General features: G+C 44.1%; 1 protein-coding gene across 1 annotated transcript in view; it reads left to right on the forward strand.

The window, feature by feature from the left end:
- The window catches only part of LOC111154392 (polypeptide N-acetylgalactosaminyltransferase like 5), a 60,508-nt gene that overhangs the window by 23,563 nt on the left and 16,765 nt on the right, over positions 1–20,180 (forward strand). Inside the window, 3 exon segments of the mRNA XM_022513929.1 lie at positions 1,829–1,951; positions 12,384–12,633; positions 17,353–17,470. Of these exon segments, the coding sequence (XP_022369637.1) occupies positions 1,829–1,951; positions 12,384–12,633; positions 17,353–17,470 (491 nt within the window).

Genomic DNA, 20,180 nt, shown 5'->3' on the forward strand with positions numbered 1-20,180 from the left:
AACCAAGACTCAGAAGCTCAACCTCCTGCAGCAGCCGGCCGGCCCTCCTGAGAGAATTCTCGTCGCACCCCCGGAAGCCCAGTGCATGATCCTCCCTGCCCGCTGGCTGGAAGGAGTTGTGATACTAGCACAAGATCTGATTGAAGGCACTTGGCCTTTGAAATGAGTCATCTGTTTTATAACCGAATTATAAACCTGAGGCAAGCCAAGAGGACCCAGATGAATGAAAACTTCTTGGAGTCTGCAGATGCCTGTGGGGTCCATTCCCCACAGAAGCAATATGTCAGTACAGGAGAGATATCCTGCCTGAAAGTTAACCTAATCCGCTGTGAATCTGACCCATGGCGGGCTGGGAAAGGAAGAGGAGGGACAGAAGGAAGGTGAATCGGCAGGGGTAGAAAAGAGGCCGTCCCGGGAGATTCACCAGTGGGGAAGTGACTCTAGGTGTGTCAGATGGAAGGTGGAAAAAACTGCTCAAGCTAATGTCGGCCGCATGTAGGAATTTCACTCGGTGGCCAGGCACTACCGTTTATGACATTATTTCTCCGGGAGCCATTGTTTGTTTCTACTGTTGTGCGCAGGAGGTGAGATGCAGAGACGGTCAGATTCCTAACCTGATCAGTTGCACTGAGACCCACATCTGGACGCATGCTGGGCGGGGGATGGGGTGGGAGGGGAACTTCTGCGAGACTGTGGAGTTCTGACCGCTCACCTAGAAGGACAAGGGTCCTGCTGTGGACATACAGTTCCAGGATGGCCATGGGACAGCTCCCCAAGCCTTTCAGAACGATGCCATGATGGGACACCTGGGTGGCTCAGTCGGTTAAGCATCTCCCTTCGGCTCTGGTCATGATCCCAGGGTCCTGGGATCGAGTCCCTCGTTGGGCTCCCTGTTCAGTAGGAAGCCTGCTTCTCCTCCCCCTGCCTGCTGCTCCCTGTTTGTGCTTTTTCTCTCTGTCAAATAAATAAATAAAATCTTTAAAAAGAAAAAAAAAAAAAAAAGGACCACGCCATGAGTTCAGAGGCGCACCCAGTGACCGCTCGGAAACTTCGGCCCCAGGGGAATCACCACCGGTGCCCAGCATCTGGCTGCTGCTGGACCAGATGTGCCGACTTCTCCTCCTCCCTCCGGGCTCGCCTAGGATGTGGTTTCACCTGCTGCACCAAGGAGGCTACTGTCTGACCCATTCAGATGCTCAAACACACCCAAGAAACCCTAACCCTTACCCCCCCACCCCCACCCCCACTCACTCTGCTGCTGTGGGTGGTCCTCCCCGGGGACGGAGCTGAGACACTTTGCACAGCTGAAAGCGGGAAAGTCGGGTTGCTCGGGAGCGTCACAGCTCAGGCTTTTTTGATTAAAATTTCAACAGTGGTTTATCAAAATAGAGGTATTTCATTAGAAACACAGAAGGATGTGTGCAGAGTATCTCAATGCCGAATATCTTTCTCTTCCTCATGTAGGGTGAAGTGTTTTTTTTTTTTTTTTTTTAAAGATTTCATTTATTTATCAGAGAGAGGGAGAGAGAGAAAGAGGAAGCATGAGAAGGGAGAAGGTCAGAGTGAGAAGCAGACGCCACATGAAGATGGGACCCCGATGCGGGACTCGATCCCGGGACTCCAGGATCATGACCTGAGCCAAAGGCAGTCACTTAACCCACTGAGCCACCCAGGCACCCAGGGTGAAGTTTTTAAAATTAGAACTTCTGTGGAAGAACATGGCTTTTAGGAATTAGTCGAAATTGTGATAAGTTGTTTTATTCTCTGTAGTTGTAGTTTATACATTGTCAAGAGTTGAGTTTTGTTTTGTTTCATTTGTTTTTCCCAGATGATTTGAAAGAGAAACTAGACCATCACCTGGAAATTTTTCGGGGAAAGATTAAATTCATAAGAAACAAGCAGAGAGAGGGGCTGATCCGATCGAGGCTGATGGGAGCTGCTCGTGCTTCAGGTATGAGCCTTTCATTCATTCGGGACCTGACCCGTTTTCTGCGTGCCGGAGCCCTTCCTGCCCGAACAGGACCTCGTGGGCCCCTGCAAGTCTCCACTGGCATGAACAGAAGACCGGAAGTGCCCTTCAGCCAGAGGAATCTTGGACTCTGAAAGTACCCATTCTGCTCCAAAATGTCAATTCGTTATTTCGGAAGGCAGGTATATTTTTTGCAGGGGCCATAATGTCAGCCCCCGTCACTGGATGGGTTCCCCCAGATACAGACTGAGATGGAGCTGCCCAGGCAGCCAGCAGAGCAACGCTGCTTGGGGACAGCGGGGGCCATGCTGCAGCGGCCCGTCCCGTGGGAAACCCCGAGGCTAAGTGCTCCGGTGGGCTGTGCGGCTCTCCAAAGCTCAGGTGGGCTAGTGGGGAGCTCCAGAGCACAGATCGCCCAGGAGAGGGGTCCAGCTCAGGCTTTCCACCCCAACACACATGCACACACACACACACACACTCAGAGTGTGCTTGTCATTAGCTGCGAGTTCCCGGGGAGGCTGGGGACGTTGGTGTGACTGCTGCAGCAGATCGCAAAGCCTGGGAAACTGTCAGGCCGGGTCCCCTGAAGGGAGTCTGAGCTGAGAGGCAGTGGCATCACTCCCGTCCCTGTCTCTGTGGTCACATGGCCTCCTCCCTGTGTCCACGTCTCCCTTGGGTCAAGGGCCCCCCGATACTCCAGCAGGACCTCACCCTTATGAATTACATCTGCAACAACCCTATTTCCAAATACAGTCACCTTCTCAGGTACTGGGGGTTAGGACTTGAATATATCTTTTGGGGGGGACACAAATCAACACGTAAAACTACCAAAGAGTTTTGGGTGTTTTTGTTTTGTTTTTTTTGTTTGTTTTTTTTAAAAGATTTTATTTATTTATTTGACAGAGAGAGAGACAGAGAGAGGTCACAAGTAAGCAGAGAGGCAGGCAGAGAGAGAGGGGGAAGCAGGCTCCCTGCTGAGCAGAGAGCCCGATGTGGGGCTCCATCCCAGGACCCTGAGATCATGACCTGAGCTGAAGGTAGAGGCTTAACCCACTGAGCCACCCAGGCGCCCCTGTTTTGTTTTTTAAAGAGAAAGTCTTATTCATTTTTTATTTTGAAAAATGTCAAAGCCACAGAACGCTTACATAAACCTTCCCCTAGATTTACAGGATGCTGATATCTGTCAATACACACACTAGCTCTCCTCTGCCATCCCTCCCCCTACACACGCAACACACACACACACACACACACACACATTGCCTCTATGTCTAAAAGTAAGATCAGCTTATACTTTTCTTTTTTTTTTTAACTGTTTTCCTATACTTTGCTTTACAAGACTTTTAGAATGAATTGTATGGTGTTCCTCCGCCCCCGTCCTTTTCTTTTTGCTGAATATCTAGTAAAACAGATTATCTGTGTTTGGAAAATTACATAAAATTGTCCTATAACCTATCAAGGCACTGGTATCTTTTCTGGTTTCCTCTCTAATCCAGGTATTTTTTGAGGAGTGGGTTTTAAAGTTTTCAAACATCAGTAATTGCTCATCACTAGCTTAATTCCTATTGGAATTTGTGGACTGTTCTGTGGAGACTTTTTTGTCTTCGAGCTGGGTCAATTTTTCAAGACTTCTATGTGTTTTTAAAAAGAATACATTGTATCTTTTTGGTTGTAGGTTCCATATATGTCTAATTTTGTTTTTCAAATATTCTGTATTCTCATCCATCTAATTTGACTCGGCCCATCCATATCCAGTGGATTACGCTACAATCTTCAACTATGATTCTCGATCTGTCCATCCTCTTCTGGCAGTTTCGTCGGGCTTGCTATGTGCCCATCTGTCCATATTGGCCCGCCCCACCCGGGGACGAGGACGTGCTCCCAGCTTCGAAGCTGTTGGGTCCTGTGGGGTGGGCAGCAGCTCGTGAGCCCTCATTAATGTATTCACATGTTCACTCCTCCAGTCAAGGGTTTATCCAGCACCTACTATGGGCTATCTGGGCACATTTATTCTTTTTTCTTCATTTGTATCAACTCTATTGAGATACGCCTCACTTAAATTCTACCCTCCTGAACAGGGAGATGGGTTGTCATGTGACGTTAACACGTGTGCACGTGTGTAGACCGGTCTCTCCTGGAGGAAGTAGCATTTGCCCTATCGCCAAGTGACTCTGCGGTGAGGGCCTGCAGTTCTGTCCCCAGCTGTCACTCACACTTTGTCACTTACTCATCCCCCCCTCGCTCTACCCCGGATGACCTTCTTGCCGCTCCTCAGACACACCGAGCGCACTCCTATCTCAGAGCCTCGGCGCATCATGTCTCCCCCCTGGAATTTTCTCCGTGTGTCTTCATGACCTGCCGCATCACTTTGCTCAGTTCTCTGTTCCAATGCTTCTTGATCAGAGAGGCCTTTCCAAGCCACCCGGTGTGAGATAGCAGACCCCTGCCTCTTTCCATCATCCTTACTCTGAGAGCTTTCTCTTCCTGATGTTTGTTGCCTCTGCCATCTGTCTGGGTTGGCAGTGCTGCCCACAGGATGACAGAAGTTGCCCATAAACCTCAGGAGCTGAGATGGAGCGCTGTGAACTCCGGGTTGTGGCCCCGGGAACGAAGGGAAATGACTGGGATGGGGGAGAGCAGTCCACTGGGAGAATCAGAAGGCGGGCTTTTCGCAAACAAGAAGGAGAAAGGAGAAAGCCATCATCAGATGGTGTGAACCTAAAGGGAAGGAGGTATTCCGCCGGCTGCACCCCCACCCCCCGGCTGCAGGGGAGCAGAGCCGGTCTGGTTTGGAAGCAGCCTTGGGTAAGTAGGAAATGCCAGTGTTGCCCTGGACCCAAGGATTCATGCTGCCTGGGGGGAAGGAGGAGCTTCCTATCAGCAAGGTAGATGGGGGCCAACAGCCTCTTCTAGGGAGGGTCAGGGTTTACTTTTTTTTTTTTTTAAGATTTTATTTATTTATTTGACAGAGAGAGACACAGTGAGAGAGGGAACACAAGCAGGGGGTGTGGGAGAGGGAGAAGCAGGCTTCCCACCAAGCAGGGAGCCCGATGCGGGGCTTGATCCTAAGACCCCGGGATCATGACCTGAGCTGAAGGTAGATGCTTAACGACTGAGCCATGCAGGCGCCCTGGGTCAGGGCTTACATAAGGTAAGAAAGCTGTTAAGAGAATTTCGTGGAAAAAAATTAGTATAGAGAAAGTCACTTTACATGAGGACCTTTGGAAAGGGTAAGAGGGTCATCCACTGTGGAAGGAAGGTGTTGGGGGAGCAAAGGCAGCACGGCCTTGACGGGTGAGGACGCAGGAGAGTATCTTGCACGGAACCGGTTTGGACAGTCAGCGGGTAGCCAGGAAGGCGGAGATGAGCTGTGGGTTTCCGCTGATACCCTACAGCAGAGGGTTCAAACCTAGCGGGCGTGTTGCCTCGTGTTCAACAGAAGGAGGACCTGTGTCGTCTAGGATGGTAGACGGAACAGTGCCCTCCCCAGGAGGTTTCCTAATCCCCAGAACCTGCTAATGGGCCTTATGTGGCCCACATGATTAAAAGGAAAGCCCTGAAGAGTTCTGTTATTTGATCGGGCTAAACTATTCTTCCATTCCGCTGCTGGGTCACATTGAGGTTATTTCTACTTGGGGCTCTTACCAATGCACAAATCCTTGGGTCCCTGTCTCTGGGCAGATAGGCGCGGCATGGCCATGGAGCGTATGTCTGGAAGTGAAATTGCTCGGGTCCGGAGTGCGCGGATGCACTGATGTACGAGGTGATGGCAGACTAGTGATAGTCAGAAAGAGAATATTCCAGTAACCCCGAAGGGTCTGTACCATACCAACTGTACGGATGAACACATGTCATTGTGAGGGAGCCAAAGAAGCTAAATGCAAAAGAATAAAGTTGGAAAATCAGCAGGACTAAGCTATAATATTGTTATGTATGCATGATTAGATGAAAAACTAAAAAACAACAACAACCAGGAAGTTATTGCCATAAACCTTTGGTTCTAGCAGAGTGTCGAATGGGTGGTGGTAGGAGTCGGGGAGCATAAAATCCTAGGGTGCTAACCAGGTGCTACGTTTTGATTACATGGTACTTACATGTGTGTTTACTTTCCAATACATCATTGAGCTCTACATTTATCTTTTTTTTTAAAGATTTGATTTATTTATGTATTTGACAGAGAGAGAGAGCGATCACAAGGAGGCAGAGAGGCAGGCCGAGAGAGAGGAGGAAGCAGGCTCCCCCCTGAGCAGAGCCCAATGCAGGGCTCCATCCCAGGACCCTGAGATCATGACCTGAGCCAAAGGCAGAGGCTTAACCCACTGAGCCCCTAGGTGCCCCCATTTGTTGACTTTTAAAATCGGCCCCACCCCGAGAGAGGGAGGAAGTGCCCCTGGATTGCAGGTGGCCAGCAAGGCTCTCCACAGGGAAGGTGGAGTGAGCAGTCCTTGGTACATCCCACAGGCTTTCTGGGAGGAAGGCAGGGAAGGGTCCTTATCAGGCGATTTGAGTTCATGCCCCTCACTCTAGGCCTGTGGAGAAGTTGGCTTAATCTGGCAAGATGCCAATCTGGGATTAGATGGGATCCAGGTGAATTCTGTCTAACAGGCTATCTCTGTGAACATGAGAGAGCATTCTCCTTCCTCTAACCGAGAACAACGGATGCAGAAAAAACGCTCCATTTCCTGGCAGTGAACTTGAGGTTCCCACGGAATCTTCCTGCAAGCATAGGACTCCGCCAAGAGGACTTCCATGCCGTGTTGTTCTGTTATGATGTGTAAATTACCCCCGTAAAACGCTTTGATGAGTGTAAAACCAGTAGACTTTGTTGGACGGAGGTCCAGGGTAGCTTGTGCCCTTAGGCTTCACGGTGTAAATTAGAATCAGGAAAAGCTTGACATTGCATCTGGAACAATTTTAAATTCTTTTGCAACTTAAGATGCTGCGCTTATGGTCTTCCTGGGTCATTAAAATTGTCAAAAGTTGAAGTATTAAAATCTTTAAATGCCAAGGGTACATACACTGCATACGATAAACAAGACAGAGGTCAGAATGGAAAGAAGGGCCTTTCTGTCGTTGTTCCCGTGGTGGTGTAGTTATTTGGGAGATAGTGAGTTATTTGGGAAGATGTCTAATCTTCATCTCATACCATAATCCAAATAAAGTCCAGCTTTAGCATTCATTTTAGCTTTTATTTTATTTTTTTAAAAGATTTTATTTATTTTATTTGACAGACAGAGATTACAAGTAGGCAGAGAGGCAGGCAGAGAGAGAGAGGAGGAAGCAGGCTCCCCGCTGAACAGAGAGTCCGATGTGGGGCTCGATCCCAGGATCCTGGGATCATGACCTGAGCTGAAGGCAGAGGCTTTAACCCACTGAGCCACCCAGGTGCCCCTCATTTTAGCTTTTAAAACTAAATCATTAAATTAATAAAAGAATTTTAAAATTACAGAAAGAAAACTGAGATCAATACTCACCTGTTCAATGAATAACAAAATTTCAAAGCTTTAAACCTGAGGGAAAGGACAGAGCTGACTACCAAAACAGTAAACCTGTTGTGAACAAAAAAAAATGATAAAATTAAATAACAATAGACTAGGGGAATTAGTACAACGTCCGTGGAAAAAATTAATATTCTCAGTATGTAAAGTGTGTCTACAAAGCCATTAGAAAAAAAAAAGAAGCCCCAGCGTTCCAACACCTGAGTGGGCATAGGATATAAACGTTTTATTTACAAATGGCTAATGGCCTAAAAATAGTTCAACCTCACTAGTTATACTTTTAAAAAGATGTTTTGTTTTTTTAAAGTGAGCTACAGTTGGCATCCAACATTGTATTCATGTCCGGTATACGACATAATGATGTGATACGTGTATGTATTTTGGAACGATGGCCACATTAACCCTAGTTAGCATTCCTTACCTCCCATAGTTACTTTTTTTTTCTTGTGATGTGAGAACTTTTAAGATTTGTTCTCTTCGCAATCTTCAAATATACAATGCAGAATTGTTAACTATAGTCACCGAGTTGTACATTACATCCCAGAACTTATTCATCTTATAACATCTGAACCTGTTGACCACCTTCCCCGACCTCACCCACCCCCGCACTCTGGCAACCATCAGTCTGTTCTCTGACCCTCAGAGTTCAGGGTCTTTCATAGATTCCACATATAAGTAAGATCATATGGTATTCCTCTTTCTCTGACTTACTTCACTTAGCTTAATGCCTTCACAGTCCATCCATGTCACAAGTGGCAGGATTTCCTTCTTTTTTCCAGCTGATGCAATAATAATACCCAGTCGTGTACATCCCTTCATCTGTCGGTGGACACTCAGGGCTGTTTCTACATCTCGGCTATTGTAAATAACGCTGCAGTGAATGGAGTCCAGGTGACTCTTCAGGATCGCAGTTTCATTTCCTTCTGTATACCCACAAGTGCAATTGCTCGATTAATTCCATTTTATCATTTTTTGAGGAAAGTCCATAGTATTTTCTGTAGTGGGCTGCGCCAGTTTACATCCCCACAAACAGCACAAGGGTTGTTTTCTCCATATCCTCGCCAGCACTTCTTAGTTCTTGTCCTTTTAACAATAGATATTCTACCGGGTGTGAAGTAGTATCGTAACTGTGGTTTTGATTCACGGTCCCCTGATGATGAGTGATGTTGAGCCCGTTTTCATGTATCCCCCCCTAGCTGGGGGGGAGGGGCGGAGGGACAATGAGCCGTTTTGCAGGCAGTCGCCCAAGTTTGGGTTGTAACAGGGGACTGGAAATCCTCATGGCTGAACTGAGACAGTGTTTCCAACTTAAAGGAACTGTGAGACTTTCAATGAACCAAAGAGTAACCTGGGAAGTCTTGCACCAGCTCAGGTTTGTAACCAAGGGCAGGGAAAGGACCAGTCCTCCCTGTGGATTAAAAGGAACAGAATAGGGGTGCCTGGGTGGCTCAGTGTGTTAAGCCTCTGCCTTCAGCTCAGGTCATGATCTCAGGGTCCTGAGATTGAGTCCCACATTGGGCTCCCTGCTCAGTGGGGAGCCTGCTCCCCCCGCCTCTGCCTGCCTCTCTGCCTGCTTGTGATCTCTCTCTCTCTCTCTTTTTCTGTAAAATAAATAAATAAAATCTTAAAAAAAAAAAAAAAGGAACAGAATACAGTGGCTCTTCCGAAGACTCCTGCTTATTCAAGGAGTCAGTAGAATACATATGAGCATGTAGTGCTATTTTGGGTGTGTCGGTAAGAAACTGGTGAGCTGAGGGGTGCCCAGATGGCTCAGTTGTTAAGCATCTGCCTTCAGCTCAGGTCAGGATCCCAGAGACCTGGGATCGAGCCCAGCATTGGGCTCCCTGTTTGGCAGGAAACCTGTTCTCCCTCTCCTGCTTCTCCTGCTTGTGTTCCCTCTTTTGCCGTCTCTCTCTGTGTCAAATAAATAAATAAAATCTTTAAAAAAAGAAAGAAAAGAAAAGAAACCAGTGGGCTGAGGGATCAAGTTTCTGTCACTTTTAATGATTTAAAATATCAGGGCACCTGGGTGGCTCAGTGGGTTAAAGCCTCTACCTTCAGCTCAGGTCATGATCTCAGGGTCCTGGGATTGAGCCCCACCTCGGGCTCTCTGCTGGGCGGGAAGCCTGCTTCCCTCTCTCTCTCTGCCTGCCTCTCTGCCTACTTGTGATCTCTGTCTGTCAAATAAATAAATAAAATCTTTTTTAAAAAATGATTTAAAATACCAAGTGAATCGCACATAAGAATATTTGTAATTGAGTTAAAAAGTAGAGGATGTACTCTTTCTTTCCTAAGGATGTTTGTGGATTTATTGAGATAATTCACCTGTAATTCACCCATTAATGTATGCAATGCAGTGTTTTTCACTATATTCACGGGGTTATGGAACCATCACCATGACCTAGTTTTAGAACTTTTTTTGCACTACAAAGAAACTGAATTGCCATCGCCTCTCCTCCCATTCCTCTTCCCCTCCACCAAATCCTCCAAAACCATTAATCTACCTTCTACACATTAATTTTTTTTTACCTACTCTAGGCACTTCATTTAATGGAATTATATCCTATATGGTCTCTTGTGACTGGTTCCTTTCATTTAGCGTGATGTTTCCATGTCATAGCATGGGTCAGTATTTCATTCCCTCTTGTTGCCAAATAATGTCCCATTATGTGGATGTTTCCCATTTTGTTTATCCATTCATCCATTCATGGGCACTTGAGTTACGCCTCTTTTACTCTTAGGAAGAATATTGCTATGAGCATTCACATACAAGACTTTGTATAAACCTAAGTTTTCTTTCTTTGGGGTATTTGTGTACCCATTATGTAGAATGTTGGGCTGTATGGCAAATGTATGCTTAGCTTCTGAAGAACTACTACATAATGTTTGGAAGAGACTGCAACATTTTACATTGCTGTCAGCAATGGACAAGGGTTCCAATTCCTCCGCAATTTCATTAACATCTGTGATTGGCTGCCTTTCTGATTATAGCTGTCCTAGTGGATATGAAATATTATCTCACTATGATTTTGTTAGCATTTTCCTAATGATTAAAGATGTTGAGCACCTTTTCATATGCTTCTTAGCCATTTGTATATCTTCTTTGGGGAAACGTCTTTTCAAAGCCTTTGCCCATTTTTTTTTTTTTTTAAGTAATCCCCACTCCTACCATGGAGCCCAACACGGGGCTTGAACTCACAACCCTGATCAGATAAAGAGTAGGATGTTTCACTGACTGAGCCACCCAGATGCCCCTCCTTTGCCCATTTTTTAAGTTAGATTATCTTTTTTTATTATTATCGAGTTGTAAGAGTTCCTTACATATTCTGGATGCAAGTCCTTTATCAAATGTGTGATTTTCAAATAATTTCTCCCATTTTGTGGATTTTTTTCAACTTTATGGTGTCTGCTTAAAAACAAAAAGTTTTTAATTTTTGTGAAGTCCTATTTATTTTTCCTTTTGTCACTTGTATTTTTGGTGTCACATCTAAGAAATCATCTAACCTGAGGTCAGCATATGCTTCTGTTTTCTTCTAAGAGTTTTATAGTTTTAGTTCTGACATTTTAAGTCTGTGATTCATTTGACTTAGTTTTTGTGTTTGCCATGAGGGGGCCCAACTTCATTCTTTTTCTTTTTCTTTTCTTCTCTTCTCTTCTCTTCTCTTCTCTTCTCTTCTCTTCTCTCCTCTTTTCTCTTAAGCAGGCTCCATGCCCAGTGTGGAGCCCAGCACAGGGCTTGAACTCATGACCCTGAGATCAAGACCTGAGATGAAATCAAAAGTCAGACGCTTAACCAACTGAGCCACCCAGGCACCCCTCTTTTTCATGTGGATACCCAGATGTGTTGGGACCATTCACTGAAGAGATTAATTCTTTCCCCCACTGAACTGGCTCGGCAGCCTTGTCAAATGTCAACTAACCACAAATGTTTGGTTTATTTCTATACTCTCAATTCTATCCCTTTGATCTCTTCCTTATCCCTATGCCAGTGTCATACTGTTTTATTATTACAGCTTTGTAGTAAGTTTTAAAATCCAGAAGTCCTTCAACTTTGTTCTTTTTCAAGATCATTTTAGCTAATGTGGGTTCTTTGCCTTTCCATATGAAATTTAGGATCAGTTTCTTCAAAAGAACCAGGTGCAATTTTGATAAGAATTATACTAAATCTATAGATCACTTTGGAGATTAGACAACATTAAGTCTTCTGATCAACCGTGGAATGTTTCTCATACCTTCCTATGATTTTATCCAAACTCTGTACCTGAATTTTGAGGTCCCTTCCAATTTGAGCCCATTAAGGTACTTTAACAACATGTATTCTTTTTTTTTTTTTTAAAGATTTTATTTATTTGTTTGAGAGAGAGACAGTGAGAGAGAGCATGAGTGAGGAGAAGGTCAGAGAGAGAAGCAGACTCCCTGCGGAGCCGGGAGCCCGATGCGGGACTCGATCCCGGAACTCCAGGATCATGGCCTGAGCTGAAGGCAGTCATCCAACCAACTGAGCCACCCAGGCGTCCCAACAACATGTATTCTTCATTTTGGCCATGCCGATTTCCCCCATGTTCACTAAGCAGACGTTCATTAAACTTGAACTCAAGAGCAAAAATACTTAGCATAATTATTTTTAATTAAAGCCCAACTCAGTTACACCTGCTTCTTCAGAATCTTCCCCAAACCATTCTCTCACCCACAATTCACCAGCTTCTTCTGAACATCGATGGCACATCATGGTACATGACATGGTACCAAATAAAGTTATGTGTTTCCAGTCCCCACTCACCCCCAGTGAATCTGGAAGCACTTGAAAAGCCAAACACAGTGAACGCTTAACAAATACTCCTTGCACTGAACTTGGATTTGGGCTGTCAGCTGTCTTAGCCAAATGCACTAACATTAACCTGTTCTTGCCTCCTTAGGGGATGTGCTCGTGTTCCTGGATAGCCATTGTGAGGTGAATCGTGTGTGGCTGCAGCCCTTGCTGCATGCCATTGCCAAGGACCCCAGAATGGTGGTGTGTCCTCTGATAGATCCCATCGACCACGAAACCCTAGAGTACAGGCCCTCTCCGGCGGTAAGGGGTGCTTTCAACTGGCATCTAGAATTTAAATGGGATAACGTTTTCTCTTATGAGACGGATGGACCAGAAGGATCCACTAGACCCATCCGGTAGGACATTTCTTCAGGTTATGGGAATATGTATTGGGACCTAGGGAAAAAATAGATTTCAGAGATGGTTCTTTCAATTTCTTGGGCTTAATGAGAACTCTTTTGTTGTTTATCTTGTTTCTAAAAGTCTATAATAATATAATTTGGTAGGTTTTTAGTTTCTTTGATTGGAAATGAGAATCTCAGTCCAGTTAAGAACACTGCCATGGACAGTGTCCCTCTGGTTTCAGGTGTCCGTCTTTAGAATGTGGACTTGGTTCTCAGGAGGAAATTGCATGTGGTCAAGGAACAAAATTCTAGTACTGTGGATAGCCCAGAAAAGGTAGAAATCTCGGCTAAATTCATATATAAAACATTTATCTAAGTGCTTTCATCTATAATTTTATAGATATGAATACAATTTTCCTATTATTATTTCCTATTATTATTATTCCTATTATTTCAATTATTAGTCTTGGAAAATGTATTTCTAAATGAGAACAATTTGATGTTGTGACTTTTAACTTCATCTGTGAGGCTATTTCCGAAGAGACTTCCTCCAGCCTCCCCCCCCTCCAACATTTACTGATAACTGATGCCCGGCTCCACCTGTTCCTCTACTACCAACCTCTGTGTTATGCAAATTACGCAAGTAAATTTTCTAACACTGTAGCCTAGCAAGTCCTTGATCTTTGTCTCTATTTTAGTTTAACTAGAGCTCTGGGAACTTGTGCAAGTTACTTAACCTCCCTGCACCTTATTTCCTTATGTGGGAAGTCTAGAGGTTAATCATACTTCACAGTGTTGTTGTGAGAATGACTTAGTATATATCAAAGCTTAGAACAGTATCTGTCCATGATAAGTACTACATCAGTGTTTATCATTGTTAGCTATTATTATTCCTATAGCCATGTCCTGGACCTTTCATCTTCTAAATTACTGGATATCTGTCTCTTGGGCCACGGCCCAAGATGTTCCTAGTTTTTCCCTGCTATGCCCTACTCACACATGCCCACCTACTCACTGGACATCAGCAGGATCTCCAGTTCTTTGATTTCTGTTTCTCCCCCTCATGGTTTCTTTCTTCTCTCTTTTTAAAGATTTTATTTATTTACTTGAGAGAGCGAGCGAGCACAGCAGGGGGAGCAGCAGCAGGAGAGGGAGAAGCGGGCTCCTCGTTGGGCAAGGAGCCCAATGTGGGGTCCATCCCAGGACCCTGAGATCATGACCCGAGCTGAAGGCAGATGATCAACTGAATCGAGCCCCCCAGGCGCCCCAATGATTTCATTCGTCTTCTGTGGCTTTTCTTGCGAGGACCTCCAGCCTGCCGCAGCAACCTTGCGAACCTCCAAGTCTGATCAAGTTCACCTTCTGCTTTCTTTGTTCCTTTAAAAGATGTGAGCCAATGCTTCAATGCATGGATGATCTCCAGTCTCATGCTGGTCTGCCATCTCTTTATGCACTCATTCCCTGCCCAGTCGGTATTCCAAATCTTTATTACTTCCCTTGGTCCCAGTAACTGCCCCTGCCCTGAGCCCCTTACTCCTGGGACACAGCCTGGCCTCCAGATTCAAGGATGAAATAAACATTAAGAACCGGAAGGAGTAACTGGGAGATTATTTAGTACTTTATGCTGGAACCATAGTGGAGTACTACGCAGCCATGAAGCCTGACTACACCTGTGGTCTGCCACTGCCTACTCCAATTCAGTGATTAACCAGCTCCAGGGGACTTAGCATTTGTGATGACTCTCATAGGACATCTCTCCATCTCTCTGCCTGTCCCCATGGTCTAGGCCCTCACTGTCCTGGGTTTGGCCTCTACACTGTAAGGGACAAGCTGGCCTGCAGTCTCCACTCCCTCATGCCAGTTTCTCTGTTGCTACATTAGTTTTCTTAAAACCCTTCTTTGGAGATGTCACCAAATGTCTTTGTTTTTAGAGCAATAGAGCGCTTCATACACCTTCCAGTGTATAACTCATTTTTGCTCTGCTCCAACCACCACTTGTTAGCTGTTCAGGACTGCTGTGTACAGCTGTATGGGCTGTGTACTGCACATCTCCAGGAGGCCCTGTTCACAAAGATTATTGGTGGTTGGCATCCCCGGAGTTGTGCAATAAGGCCGCCCTCTGCTGGGCCAGTCGCCTCTCTCAGCTTCACTATCTTCATCTGTAAAATGATGATAATAAAATGCATACCTCTCGAGATTATCGAAGAGATTAAATGGGCCAATGCTTGTAAAGAACATAACCCAGTGCTGCGGGGTTGGGGTAGGAATAAGGTGGTTGGGTGATGGACACTGGGGGAGGGTATGTGCTATGGTGAGTGCTGTGAAATGTGTAAGCCTGATGATGCACAGACCTGTACCCCTGGGGCAAATAATACATTATATGTTAATAAAAATAATTTTTAAAAAAGAAACATAACCTAAGGGCTGACACGGGGGAGGTGATCAGTATCAATGGTTGCTATTTTACTGTTCCAGACTTCAGAATGAGTGGGGTAGGGAGGGGCAGAGGGAGAGGGAGAGAATCCCGAGCTGATTACAGGGAGCCTTACACAGGGCTCGATCTCATGACCCTGGGATCATGACCTGAGCTGAAATCAAGAGCTAGGTGCTTAACCGAATGAGCCACCCAGGCGTCCCCCAGACTTCAGAATGAAAAAGAGTAAAGATACACTTCATTTAAACAACATTAAATATGTAAAAATAATGATTTACTCAAAAATTTTTTAAAAAGCATCAACATTTGGAGTTCATCTCAAAATGAACTTATTTAATTAAAATGAAGTTACTTTCAGGAAAAGTAGTTGCAGTATTCTATTTACAAAAAAATTGACATAATTTTATAGTATTTCCCTGTATCACATATCAGTTATGCTTTAGGCTCTAAAAATTTCAATAGGAAAACTACTCCTGGTATTTGCTCAGTAGTAACATTTTTGGAATTTGAATACGCTATGAGTATAGATATAGTTACACATGCTTTTGAAAACGATTTGACATTATATTAATATACATTAAAATTAATACATTAATATACATTAAAAATCTTATAAATGTTATTCTACAATGCAATAATTCCGCTTCTTGAAACACTTCCCTAAGGAGTTAATGAGAAGTAAGTACAGAGACATCTATCACAGCGACATTTATATTAGTTAAAAAATAAAAACAACATAAATGTTCATAGTGAAATGGTTAAAAAGTATAATCATACTTTGTAGAATATTACCTAAAGTTTTTTGAAAGCTAATTACTATAAAAGGAAAATTCTCACAATATGCTAAATAAAAAATCAAGCCATAAAAAACTTAGCATGATACCAATCATTTATAGAATATGTATCATACACGATACATGTGTTATAACGTACAGTTCACCTTGAACGACACAGGAGTTAGACACACTGACCACCCCGTGCAGTCAAAACTCTGAATGTAGCTTTTGACGCCCCAATTCCCTAACGACTAAGAGCCTAGTGTTGACTGAAAGCCTTACTGATACCATAGACAGTTGATACCTCATATATTGTATGCTCCGTGCATTATACACTGTATATCCTGGGTATATACTGTATATATCCCTTGAACTCCAGATCAGTACAATCTCCAGGTCTTCCTTCTAATCACCCCCCACCCCATCTGCTCGCTCCCATCTCCTTTGCCGATTCTTCGATTCCTGTCTTCTCTCCAACCTCAGTTCTTGATCCTCTTCTCCGCCTCCCCACTCTCAGGAAGCGCTTCTTGCCTATCTTAAGCTGAGGACTCCCAGAGTTCTGTCTCCAGCCCCGGCTGCTCGCCCAGTGCCAGACTCTTCCCTCCAACTGCCTACTGGCATCTCTACTTGAATGCTGACTCGACACCTCAAACATGTCCCCAGCTGAATCTTTCCACCAAAATCTACCCCCACCCCCTAGCATCCCCATCTCAGTGCACGGCAACTCTACCTTCCAGGTACCCAGGCCAAAATGCTGGGGTTGATCTTCACTCTTCTCTTCCTCCTCCACCCACATCCCACTCATAAGCAAATCTGCTGGTTCCATCTTCAAAATACATCAGGAGTTGGATCACATCTCATTCACCGCTGGACGCTTATCCACAATCCCATCCTCTTCCTCCAAGACCACGGTGACACTGGGGTCCCTCTTTCCACCCTTGCCCCCGTACGAGCTGGGGCCTTGACCTGTTGATTCACTAATTTATCTCAAACACATCATAGGTGTTTAATACCTACTTTTTAAAAAAATGAATGAGTAGATGAACGTGTAATCTTTTTCAAACTACTTACTTTGGTGTTATTGGGCCCTGCTATTGGTGGACCAAAAAAAGATGCTTTGTAACATTGTGTTTTCCCAAAAGTAAATGTAACACACTTAATGTGCTTGGAAAGGGGGATTTGTAAACTCTAATCCCCAATTCAATATTTGTCCCCAGGGGAAACTCACATTCTAAAGATGATGTTCCCTCTCAAGAAGAAGACAACATTTAGAATATGTCACTATACAATTCGTTGAGAGCTAAGTAAAAGTTACTGCAGGGGTGCCTTGGTGGCGGAGTTGGTGAAGTGTGGGACTCTTGGTTTTGCTTAGGCCGTGTTCTCCTAAATATATATTAACAATTTTTGTATCAGTATTGTGCTATTTTCTAGTTTTTATGTTACTGCTAATATTCAGTATAATTTTGGCAAAAAATCCAGAATGACTGAGTCTGTGATTTAATATTTATGTGTCCTTTTTAGGTCGCCTGCAATGGCTGGAGGAATTTTTGCTATAAATAGGCATTATTTTAACGAGATTGGACAGTACGACAGAGACATGAAACTCTCGGGAGCAGAAAATATGGAACTTTCACTAAGGGTAATTCAGACTTGGCTTTTTAAATCATAACCTTTGTTCAGAGAGAGCAAACACTGACTTCAGACTTATGCCCAGTTTTCCTGCCTGCGCATTGAGTACCATTCCCACATCCCGTGAAACAAATGACCTGTGGGACTCCTCACTGAGTATGACAATAGTTAGTAAAATACCAGCTTTTATTACCTTATGTTTTGTTCTTTCTAATATATGGCATATCACATTAATGTTTTTATTTATTTGTGGAAGCTCTTCTTTATTATGCTGATTGTCTTGGTGGTTGTGGTGTAGTGAAAATAACAGCATTAGGCAGTAGGGGACTTGGGTGCCACTAACTCTGTGGGCTATCTCAGGCCTCAGTTTCCCCATCTGCAAATTGAGAAGACTTGGTAGGGGGTGTCTAGGTTGTCTTTCAACCCTTGAATCCCAGGATACTTGCTACAACATGAGTGGAACTTGAAAACATTACAGTGGGTGAAGGAAGTCAGACACAAAAGCCCACATATTTATATGAATAAGTCCTCTCCTAGGAAATGTGCAAACTAAGTAAATTCATAGAAACAGAATGTAGATTAATGGTTGCCAGAAGCTTGAGGAAAGAGAATGAGTGCTGATGGGTGCCAGGGCTATTTCTGGAAGTGGTGAGAATGTTCCAGAATGAGATAGAAGTGCTGGTTGGACAAGCTCGTGAAAATACCCAGAGTCACTGAACCGTACACTGCAAAAGGATAAATTTCTTGTAGACTGTGAATTATATCTCAAATCTAAAAGCAGATTTGACTTTTAAATAGTCCCATGATATTAGATCACTAGCCATTAGGCATCAGAATGGGTCGCAGCTCTGTTGCTAACTTGCTGTAAGATTGTGGAGCAGCCATTAGTTTTTCTAATTCCCTACTTTCTCACCTGGTAAATAGGAACAAATATAAATGCCATTCTCAGAATTTTGTGGAGATTCTTGCATTTTTGGGGTTTTTTAAAATTTTATTTAAATTGCAGGATAGTTAACACAGTGTTGTATTAGTTTCAGTTGTACAATATAGGGATTCAGCAATTCCAGACCTCACCTGGTGCTCATCGGAACAAGTGCCCTCCTTAATTTCCATCACCTGTTTCCCCCATTCCCCCCCCCCCCCCCGTGACCATCAGTATATTCCCTAGAGTTAAGAGTCTGTTTCCTAGTTTTTCTCTCCCTCCCTCCCTCTTTCTCTCTCTCTCTTTTCCTTTAGTCATTTGTTCTGTTTCTTAAATTACAAATTTGTGAAGATTTAGTGAAATAATTGGGGTAGAGAAGAAAGTACGAAGTAGATATGCCGGGAGAGAGTCTAAAGAAAATACAAAGGTGCCATTCAGATGTTTATTTTGTGTTTATCATAGGTAAGTTTTGGTTTTTGACTAAATTCTTTTTAAAAAATTTTTATTTTTTAAATTTCTTTTCAGTGTTCCAGAATTCATTGTTTATGCACCACACCCTGTGCTCCATGCAATCTGTGCCCTCCTTAATACCCACTGCCAGCCTCACTTAACCCCCCCCACCCTTCTCCCCTCCAAAACCCTCAGTTTGTTTCTCAGAGTCCACAGTCTCTCATGGTTCATCTCCCCCTCCGATTTCCCTCAATTCCCTTCTCCTCTCCATCTCCCCATGTCCTCCATGTTATTCCCTATGCTCCACTAATAAGTGAAACCATATGTAATTGACTTTCTCTGCTTGATTTATTTCACTCAGCACAATCTCCTCCAGTCCTGTCCATGTTGATACAAAAGTTGGGTATTCCTCCTTTCTGATGGCTGAGTAATATTCCATTGTATATATGGACCACATCTTCTTTTTAATTTCTTTTCAGTGTTCCAGAATACATTGTTTATGCACCACACCCAGTGCTCCATGCAATACGTGCCCTCCTTAATACCCACCACCAGGCTCACCCAACCTTCCATCCCCTGCCCCTGCAAAACCCTCAGATTATTTTTCAGAGTCCACAGTCTCTCATGGTTCATCTCCCCCTCCAATTTCCCTCAACTTTCTTCTCCTCTCCATCTCCCCATGTCCTCCATGTTATTTCTTATGCTCCAAAATAAGTGAAACCATATGATAATTGACTCTCTCGGCTTGACTTATTTCACTCAGCATAATCTCCTCCAGTCCCGTCCATGTTGCTACAAAAGTTGGGTATTCATCCTTTCTGACAGAGGCATAATACTCCATAGTATATATGGACCACATCTTCCTTATCCATTCGTCGTTGAAGGGCATCTTGGTTCTTTGCACAGTTTGGCGACTGTAGCCATTGCTGCTATGAACGTTGGGGTATAGATGGCCCTTCTTTTCACTACATGTGTATCTTTGGAGTAAATACCCAGTAGTGCAATGGCAGGGTCATAGGGAAGCTCTATTTTTGATTTCTTAAGGAATCTCCACCCTATTTTCCAAAGTGGCTGCACCAACTTGCATTCCCACCAACAGTGGAAGAGGGTTCCCCTTTCTCCACATCCCCTCCAACACATGTTGTTTCCTGCCTTGTTAATTTTGGCCATTCTAACTGGTGTAAGGTGGTATCTCAATGTGGCTTTGATTTGAATCTCCCTGATGGCTAGTGATGATGAACATTTTTCCATGCCATTTGTATGTCTTCTTTGGAGAAGTGTCTGCTCATGTCTTCTGCCCATTTTTTGATGTGATTATCTGTTTTGTGTGTGTTGAGTTTGAGGAGTT

Source organism: Enhydra lutris, unplaced genomic scaffold (genome assembly GCF_002288905.1).
Source record: "Enhydra lutris kenyoni isolate GAN:26980312 unplaced genomic scaffold, ASM228890v2 scaffoldscaffold37, whole genome shotgun sequence".
NCBI lineage: Eukaryota > Metazoa > Chordata > Mammalia > Carnivora > Mustelidae > Enhydra > Enhydra lutris.